The sequence below is a fragment of the Echinops telfairi genome, unplaced genomic scaffold (assembly GCF_000313985.2).
Source record: "Echinops telfairi isolate 266 unplaced genomic scaffold, ASM31398v2 ScPeMD7_18;HRSCAF=68, whole genome shotgun sequence".
Taxonomy (NCBI): domain Eukaryota; kingdom Metazoa; phylum Chordata; class Mammalia; order Afrosoricida; family Tenrecidae; genus Echinops; species Echinops telfairi.
Genome location: NW_022103915.1, coordinates 44,011,157 through 44,020,888, shown reverse-complemented (window position 1 = coordinate 44,020,888; position 9,732 = coordinate 44,011,157). Strand labels below are relative to the sequence as shown.

Here is a 9,732-nt window from a genome sequence, read left to right as displayed (position 1 = left end):
ATGTGTGTAAGAGGGAACTTTATAACAAGGAGTAATTGCATATGAAGCAAACATCCCAGCCCAGTCCAAATCAAGTCCATAAGTCTGATATCTGCCCATATATCCAATGCCAGTCTATAAATTCCTCTTCAGACTCATGCAACACAAGCAATGACACTGAATGCAGGAAGATCACAGGCCAGTGGATGGAAAGTCTTATGGATCCAGTGGCAGTGGAAGCATCTCAGTGCTGGCATGGGTCTCCATGTGGCTCCTCCAGCTCCAGGGCTCTAGCAAAGCTCCATGTGTCTTACCAAGCAGAGAGTCTGTCTGTATCTGGCCTCCAGTGAGATTGCTATTTATCTCCGTGGCACTTCCCAAATGAGGTCACCAAGCTGCGACCAGATTGACAGGCTAGACTCCACCCCTCCACTCTTAAGTCTCAAATTGACAACAGATTATGTAACCACCACAGAAAGGATGTCACTTTGACGACTAAGGTGCATTGGACCTAAGCATGGTGTTTGCAGTTGCTTCCCATGCATGGGAAAGTTGGACAACAAAGATGGAAGACTGGAGAATTGATGTATTTGAATTGTGGTGTTGATGAAGAGCATGGAAAGTCCTATGTACTGCCAGAGAACAAAGAAATCTATCTGGGAAGAGGTACGACCAGAATGCTCATTCAGAATGAGGATAGCATTTTGGACATTTTATCAGAAGAAACCAGTCCCTATGAAAGGGCATCATGCTTGGTAAAGTCAAGGGTGGCCGGATTTAATTCTCTTGTCCTTAGGGTTGCTATTACTCAGAACCAACAGCTAGATGGCACTGAAAAACAACCCCCCAGACATACAGTTTCCTGTCAGACTTTAGAGTTTCCTGCTTCAGGATGTTGTGCACAGATAATTCTTCCAGAGAGCTCAAATGCCTCGGAGAAAATGGTCTCCACTAATCTGCTTGCCACGGTTAGTGACTAAAAGGTGGGTGGGAAGCCAGTTTCTTCTTGGCTCAAGGTTTAACAGGGCACCTGAGGGAAAATGACCTGATTAGATCACCCAAACTCCATTGGCCCCCCCAAATCAGGATTCTAGAAGAATTCATATGATTTCTCCGGTCCCTCCTCCCTAATGTTCAGGATTATGCTATAGAACCTTTGATTTAAAGCATTCAATATTGGTCCCTAGGCTCCAGCTGATTCTCCTGGTTTTATGGCAAAGAAGGCAGGCCAGGGCTGTATTCTCTCTTGTGCCTGCGGTCACCGTGCATCAGAATCAGTTTGATAGCACCGGCCCACAGCAACCACAGCAGCCGAGTTCAGCCAATCTGGCCTCCCACTCAACCCCACTGCCCCACTGATTGAGTTCACCCTCAATCACAGTGAGCCTCCAGGCCAGGAGAGCACTGTCCCTGCCGCCCCTGAGACTTTCACTCTTTACAGGAGGAAGCAGAAGTATATTTTCATATGGGTGTGGGGGAGAGGGGGTTGTTCATAGTGTGAAGGAAGAGAATTGAATAGTGTAGGATGGAATTTCACATCATCAGATATGCCCTAAACAAGTGCAGGGATTCCTCTACCCAAGTACATATGCTTGGTGTGACGTAATTATGCCTTACATTTCTAAGAAGCCAGGATGCATTTCTCTGACAATAGTCAATTCATTGTTTATATGCATTTAAAGTGACACTGTCTTTCATTTCAATGCCTGGGATGATGGCTTTGTGTCACGGTGAATCACCTTTCCCCTGTCTCCTCTGTGCAGCTTCACGTGTACCCCAGATTGGCTTTTGTAATTCATTCCTTGCTTGTCTGTCAAGGAAAATGGTTTGTTACATTAATACAGTTCATATGTTTTTCAGTTTTGAATAGCTTTTCAAGGCATAATGTAGCTTTTGAAAAATCCCTTATTACTGATCTAGGTATTATCACGGTAGGAGTTAAAGGCATGAGACAATTTTACGGGGGTGATTTCTTGGGCAAGTTCAGTTTTATACTGAAAGCCTGCTGAGTGCTGCACACATTGAGGGATGACCCACTGTTTAATAGGACAGTTTAGCGCTCATGTATGTGAGGAACGGGTGTGCTAATTAGAGCTTTAGCAGAAAATTCTGTTATACGTCGTAGCCTTTTACATATGGAATTTCCCTGGTTCTGTCAGTTTCAGTGTGTCTGCCAAATAAATGAAATACAGCCTGAATGTGACAAAATTGGTGGCGTCCGATAGAAATGTTTCTAGGGGACACATACCAAACCCTGAAGCCTACCAAGGCCGAAAAGAGCCGTTTTCCCACAGCCATGGCTCTGCAGAGTCCTCAATTAGGAGTCCGAAGTTTGACCTTGAAGATCAAAGTAACCTCAAGATGTGCTTGCATGGATGCGAAAAGCTAACACATCTTTTAAAATTGGAATGTTTACTCTAGAGGGGGCGTATACTCGGGTAAACTTTTATCACCACCACTCCTTATTCCTGCACACATGAATCCTTCCAGTGTTTTTGTTTTTTCTTAGCCTGCCTAACTGTCAAAGTCATTGAAGCGTTTAGGAAGACTCTACTAAGTGCTCAACATTGCGCTGTCAGATGTGTGTAGTTTCATCCTTTGAGGAACGGGTGCTCCAGTTGAGTCTGTAAGGCTAACTCCGAAGTCACATCGCTGCCATCAACTGGTGTTTAAGAGTGAAGTTTAAAGGTCTGGCAAAACTACTTCATGCAATTCACGTGAATCACCTCTCCCTTGTCTCCTTCTTGCAACTCGACATGGCTTTCCTTTGTCCAGGGTGAGGCATGGAGGAGATGACTAGGAGCCCAAAGACCTAAGGGACCCTTAGTTGCTCTTCGGGTATGGAAGGCAAACCAGAGGGCGGGCCATTGCTTAGGAAGACTGCCAACACGTCCTCCCCATCTGCAAGTACTAGGGAGAGACGACTATGGAAGTGGTAGAGGAGCACCGAGAGAGGCTGCGGAGGCGGGTAGTGAGGGCCAGGACGAGGGTCAGGGTCAGGGCCAGGGCCAGAGTGAGAGCGAAAGCAAAGACTAACTTTCAGATCAGAGACAAACTGCGAGTCTGAAAGAATCAGGACAAGTTCAGGTGTTCATGGGGCTTAAAGATGAAAAACTTGGTAGATGAATTTTTGGGAACGTTATTGTGCTTTAGGTGCAAGTTTACATACCAAATTCGTTTTCAACAGTTTATTTAGTACCTGTGCCATGTCGCTGAGTACAGTCTTGGAAACTCCCTGTTCCCACCTGGAATTCATTTCCATCTGTCCAGTTCCGTGGCCACTCCCACTTCTCAGTTTTGCTTTTGAATATGTGTTGTCCTTTTGGCTTTTACTGTCGTTGGTTCTAAGGGATTTCTCTTGAATGCTATTTATTTTATAGATTAGTCTACTATTTGACTGGAAGGCCATCTCTGGAAACAGCTTCAGTTATAAATTAGATGATTGCTAAGGGACCGTAATCTCAGGGGTCCCTCGAGTCTGTCTTTTATAAGAAATTGAAGTTTGTTCTGTGCTTTACTCCCACTCTTACTACTGTGTTCTTGGTCAGAGGGGTCAGCAGCTGGGTGCCATCGCATTCTTGTGGACCCGGGTTAGAGGAGTCTGGGGTTCCTGTGGGTCGTTTAGACTAATGCTTCCTTTCATCTAAGGTTTTCTTCCTTTCTCTTCTCTCCAGATGGGAAGAGAACAATATTTCCTTCTTAGATGGCTGCCCTCAAGCGAAGGCCCAGGCACTACTTACCAGCTTAGGATATAAAGTATGATCTCATTGAGCTATGTTATGCCATGTAACCCAGATTCCCCTTGAGAGGATGGTTCTTAGCCCCTGAGCCCAGTGGCTTATTCTCACAAGATGTTTGGTTATGTCTACGTGTTTTCTATATTGCATCCCCTATGTGCTTCATTATAGAGCACTGAGAACTGGCCTGAGGGTGGGGGAGGTCACCTGACTTTCTCTGGTAACATAAGGAGAAGGATAAGTCAACTTTCACATATGACAAGGATGATCCCGATGAGGCAGAGATCAGACATACCTTCACCCTCCAACTTCCTTTACCCAAGTTTGACACCAGCCATCCCCCCCACAACAACTCTACTTTTCCGCTCAGCTTGATAATTCATTGGGGTGAACATGCAGAATGCATGGATAATACGTACAATTATGGGGTGTATTAGGGAAGCTAATAAGTTAGTACAAGCCAAGATAAGAAAGCATTAAAGATATACTCTGTAAACAGATGTTTCTCAGCCATGCCAGAAGTCATGTCCTTTACTGATCCTCAACCTTTTAACTGCATAATCCCTTAGCATCTGCCTTGTTCTGTGGGCCAGGAAGCCCACCAGTCTGTCTCAGGGTATTGGCTAGATTCCTTTGCTCTGTATCATAGTCTTCATGCCACGATCTCTGATACCTCTTCTGCCTCCACCACTTGATGCAGGGATCTCACAGACATTCTGCTAGTGGCTTTTCTTGTTCCTGCTTCTGAGATTGTTACCCTTCTACCCAGAGGGGTGGCAAAACTGACCAGTCTCCAAGTTTGAGTCTTTTGCGCCTTTTTACGTGCTCCCCCCCAGTTTGGTGGGTGTTACAAAGACTATGGATAGAAGAGTCACACTAAATGATTCCGCTTCACTACGAGCACTTAAAATAAATCTGTGCAAAAATATCAATAGCTTTACCTAACCCACAACCGAATATGTCTTGAAAGAAATACAGTGGCAATGTTCCTTAGAAGCATCGATGGCAAGACTCTGTCTCACCTAATTTGGACATGTTTTGGGGAGGGCCCACTTCCTGGAGCAGGACATCAAGCTTGCTAGAGTAGGTGCCCAGCAAAAAAGAAGCCCCACAATGAGCTGGATTGGTACAGTGACTACAACAATGGGCTCACATATCACAACAACTGTGAAGAGGGTGCAGTTTGGGTAATGTTTCATTGTGTTGGGCATAGGATCTCTGTCAATAAGAACCAACTCTCTGGTATCTAACAGCCCCACCAATAAACTGATAAATGCACTCATGTATACTCCTGTATGACCTTCCACATCTATTTAGTGTACATATCCACCTCTGTATCATTCATAACTTATTATGTTATTGTTGCAAATTATATATTATAGAATTTTTATTACATGGACATGGTATTCCATTTTCCATAGTGGTTGTACCAGTTTTTAGTCTTGCTAGCAGTGTATAAGTTCCAATTTTTCCACATCCTTGTCAGCATTTATTATTTTCTGTTGCTTTAAAAAAATCATTATCATTAGTGCCAGGATGAGATGGTATTGATGTACATCTCTCTATTAGTTAATTATTGTGAGCATCTTTTAATGTATTTAGTACCTATGTGTTTTTTTGGTAAAGTATCTGTTCGTGTCCTTTGCCCATTATAAAAATTGAATCACTTGCCTTTTTGCTGTTGAAATGTTGTTGTTAGTTTTTTAAAATAACTTTTAGAGTTTAGACTCTTTTCAGATATGTCATTTTCTACAAAATATTCCTAATCTGTAGGTTCTCTGTTTACTGTTTTGGTGAAATCTTTCGATGAACATTAAAACAAAACAAAACAAAAAACCCAAACTCCCTGACACCAAGTGGGCCCTGACTCCCAGTGACCCTGTCAGACAGAGTAGAATGGCCTCTGCGGGTTTCCGAGGCTGGAATCTTTATGGGAGCAGAAACCTCATCTTTCTCCTGCAGAGCCGCTTCTGGTTTTGAACAACTGATTTTTCAGTTAGCAGAGTAACAGATAGCCTACTACTTCACTGAGGCTCCTTTTCAGAGCTCCCAAATATCTGATTTATCTTCTCCTGTTTATACTGTGTCAGTTATGTTTGATAGTCTATTTATGCCATAAATTAGGATCCCTACCTTGGTCTCTATATTTTCTCCCATGAACTGTACAGTTTTACAGTTTGTCTTTAGGCCTTCGGTTCAGTTTGCTTTTGTTGATGGTGTGGGCTATGAATCTTGTAGAACCACGTAGAGAACTTTCTACTTAGGAGAGAACTCCTGAAGCCTTTTGAAGAAAGGAGTAACGTGGTGGCCATGGAAAGAGAAGGGAAGAGGGCAGAGTCAGAAGGCTAGATGGCCTTCACGGTAGCTTGATGTCTTTTTGCCTTCTGAAGCCAACCCTGAAATATGGTGATCAGCAGCTCAATCAAAATGATAATACTTATATTTTCTCCTTTTAACCTGAAGGTGCCTCTTCTATACTCATGCCAGTCAGAGGACATTTAACCTTCTTGGGCCCCACATGATGAGCTTGTGGTCCTTTGCATTATATGGGTCAAGCTCATCCCCCGCAGGGATGGAATTATGTTTCTGTTGGGGGCATTTGGTGGGTTTGGCTTTTGAGAGCTTAATCATTGTACTTTTTTACGGTTTGATTCTTATAGCCAAAAGAAATGTTAAAAACCAATTCATTTGAAATGATTTTCTTATTGCCGACTTAGATTTGGATGGGACCAGCCAACAGAGTTATCCTGAGAATCTGTCTTATGGCGAAGATGACCCCGTCCCTGCCCACTCACAGTCCACAGGTGAGAGAGGGCGTGTCAGACACCATGGGACGTCTCATCAGGAGACCTGTGCAAATCGGAGCCTCTGGCGCCAGTCCACAGAGGGCAGCTTGGAGGCAGAGAGAGCATTCCATAACCGAGGCTTTGAAGACTCCTCAGCGTGGGGTCCCCAGGCAAGTTCTCCTTTCTGTTCTGTGATTGCTGGTGTGGACGTCTCCGTCCTAGACACAACCACCACCACCACCAGCCCTCCCGAGTATTGTCTTCAAAACAAATTCCTAAAAAGCCTGCCGAATAGTATTTTTATTTTGATAACCCAAACTCCAATTCTTTTATACCAATAAAAGAATCATAAATAAATTTCTTTCCTAACAAAAGGGGGGCACAAAATAGATTTCATGACAGGCAGGCTTCCTTTTTGATATATAAAGGCTTTTTCCAGGATTTAAAAAGATAAAGTATAATATGAATGATTTCTTTCTTTCATGGTCCCAAAACAATGAATCCCTTCTTTCATGGTTTCACGTAAGGGAGTCTATTTCTTTTTAAATCCAAAGTGTTCATTTATGTTGACTCTGATGATGATGTGAATGTTGACCTCAAATAAAATGGCCTCTGGATGAAACATCACAAGGTAGTAGGTATTATTATTATTAGGTATCATTTTTAGGTATTAGGATGAGGACTGTTTAGTCTGAGCATGTTTTTTAGTGACTTGAAGGCCTAGGGACTATATTAATCTGTAATGACACTCTTTGGTCATAGAGATTACTTTATAGAGTAAATCTTTGGTAAAGGATGCTTCTTTTAAATTTCATTTTCAATTAAAGCTCAGTGGTGAATATACCTAGCCGACCAGAAATATTCAGAGATTGGACGTGAAGAAGATAGTAATTGCCACTTATTGAGCAGTTTCTGTGTGCCAGACATTTTGAAAAGGATTTTATAAACATGCTTTAGCTTCCAAGAATTTATAGTTATTTTGACATTGGCTAGAACCTTTTTATTATGATTGCCTGGTATTGGAAGGAGTTAATAGTGAGGTTCTTGGGCAGAGCAATGATTAAGCATTCAGCTACGAACTGAAAGTTTGTTGGTTCAAAGCCACTCAGCGGTACCATGGAAGAAAGGGCTGGCAGTCTGCTCCCCAAAGACGATAGCCATTGAAAACCCCCTAAAGTAAAGATCTACCTTGAATCATGTGGGGCCACTATGAGATGGAGTTGACTTGATGGTAGTGGGTAATAGTGGAGTTTAATACCTAATTTAGAATTAATTTGAGGAAATAAGTCAGATATAAATATCTAAAAATGTTGAGTCATCTTATTTGTGAGGAGAAGAAGAATGAATGGGTTTTGGTAGCGTCACTTTGACTAAGAAAATAAACAAGCTCCCTTGTCATCCTTTTGGGTAGGCAGATTAGGCTACTAACTGCAAGGTCAGCAGTTCAAATCCCACCATCCACTCCAGGAGAGAAAAAAACGAGGCTTTCGGTCCTTGTAAAGAGTTACAGCCTGAGAAACCCACACAGGGAGTTTGAGTTTGGCTTCTGAGTTTGCTATGAGTTAGAATGGACACGATGACAGTGAGGGTTTTCTGTTTTTGTTTTTCACTATCACCGACGCTAAAGCCTCCCCAAGGGGGAGATAAATGAATGAGCCCCTGAAGCATGTTCCAAAGCTGGTTCTCACAGCTGGGGCATGATGGAGACTGTATAGAGCGGCGCGTGTGTGTGGATGCCTGCCTGCATGTTGGTGTGTTTGATCAGGTGGACTGAAGGTGGCCGTCACTCAGGTGCACGGACTGTGGCTTGTTACACGGATCACTTCACACACAAGCACTACAACCATTAACTGGATGCATTTTTGTAAAACAATTCTTTCTTGTTAGTGCACTGCTAAGAGTCAGACCAAATCCCACATAATGCCTTTGAAAACATTATTTTTAGCTGGCTCACCGCTAAAGAAACACAACAACAAAACACCAAACCAAAACAAAGCTGTTTACCTGCCCACTGATGCCCTGTCCCTGGATAATTGGGCCATTGGGCTTCTCCAGGTAACCTCCCATTTGTCTACCTCATGGAGCTTTAATAGAAGATTTGGCACTGAGGGTACTAAATGTTCCCAGGCTCCTAAAATATCCAGACATCTCTGCATGCTCCATTCAACCTCCTCTCTATTTTGAGACAAAAACTGTAATTGGTGCTCCGACACTAGAACCTCAAATGCAACTGGGAGGCAGTTCCTGTAACTGCCTGCTTGGCAGGCTCAGCCCGCAGCCGTTTAAGAATTGATTTATTTGCCTCTTAGCCATACGTATGAAGAACCCCATGGATCTGGCAGCTGGAACATAGTGTGGGTCTGTTTACTTTGGGCCACTCAGATGACATCAACACTATCTTACTAAAACCGAAAGGCTTTCACTTTGACAGAAAATCTTTAAAGCTACATGGGTTTTGACAATTTGATGCAAGTTTCCTCATCTTAAAGAAAACACAGGATGTGGGAGCTAAAGGAATCGCTTATTGGGCCTCAGAAGGAAACGGCGCAGCTCATGCTGAGTGACGACCTGTTAGTCTGATGGATTTTCCAGCCCTGCTCTTCTCTGCTGGTAAAAGACCATTGACTTTTCCTGCAGCCTCAAGGCTTGGCAAGGAAGATGAGAGGAGGGCGGAGGGTGACTTTGAGAGCACAGGAAGGCAGGTGGCCCACTTTTCATCCCTGCTTTCCACTGAGCAACTGGTTGGCCTTGGGAAGTTAATTAAAATCTGCCGAATGGGGATAAAGATGGGGAGATTTTTACCTCGCAGGAAGGTCAGGTGGATTAGGAGCAGTATTAGCAGTACCCACATGAGGACCGCTTTCAGTTGCCTGGTGATAGGTAAAGTGTGTTGAAATAATGAATTGTTGCAAAAATTACCAAGCCTCACAAAGCTTTGTCTCCAATCCACCCTGGAAGGGGCCACAAAACCCAGTTTTCACGAACCACAGCTTGGATCGGTCCCCCTTCAGAGTTGGACTGCTGCCTTGTCTTATTCAGAGCCCTTAGGACAGTTCTTGCACAGGCTTCCCGAGGGCTGACTTCTCCAGATGCCTGCAAGCAGAGTGCACATCCAACTGAAGAGATGACCTGATAGATAAGTGGAGAGTTGCTCAGTGACCAGATTATTTTTACCTTGACATTGAAGGGGATGGCAAAGCTGGGAACTGTGGACTAATATTAAGAGCAGG

The 9,732-nt window shown here is 43.5% G+C and overlaps 1 protein-coding gene across 2 annotated transcripts in view; it reads left to right on the top strand.

The window, feature by feature from the left end:
- SYT16 (synaptotagmin 16) overlaps positions 1–9,732 on the top strand; it is a 119,411-nt gene that overhangs the window by 83,965 nt on the left and 25,714 nt on the right. Inside the window, exon 3 of one of the 2 annotated variants that reach the window (XM_030884983.2) lies at positions 6,434–6,632. In XM_030884983.2, coding sequence (XP_030740843.1) covers positions 6,434–6,632 — 199 coding nt within the window. Of the gene's footprint in view, positions 1–6,433; positions 6,673–9,732 lie in introns of both variants that reach the window. The other variant, XM_004698637.2, reaches the window with a different exon arrangement.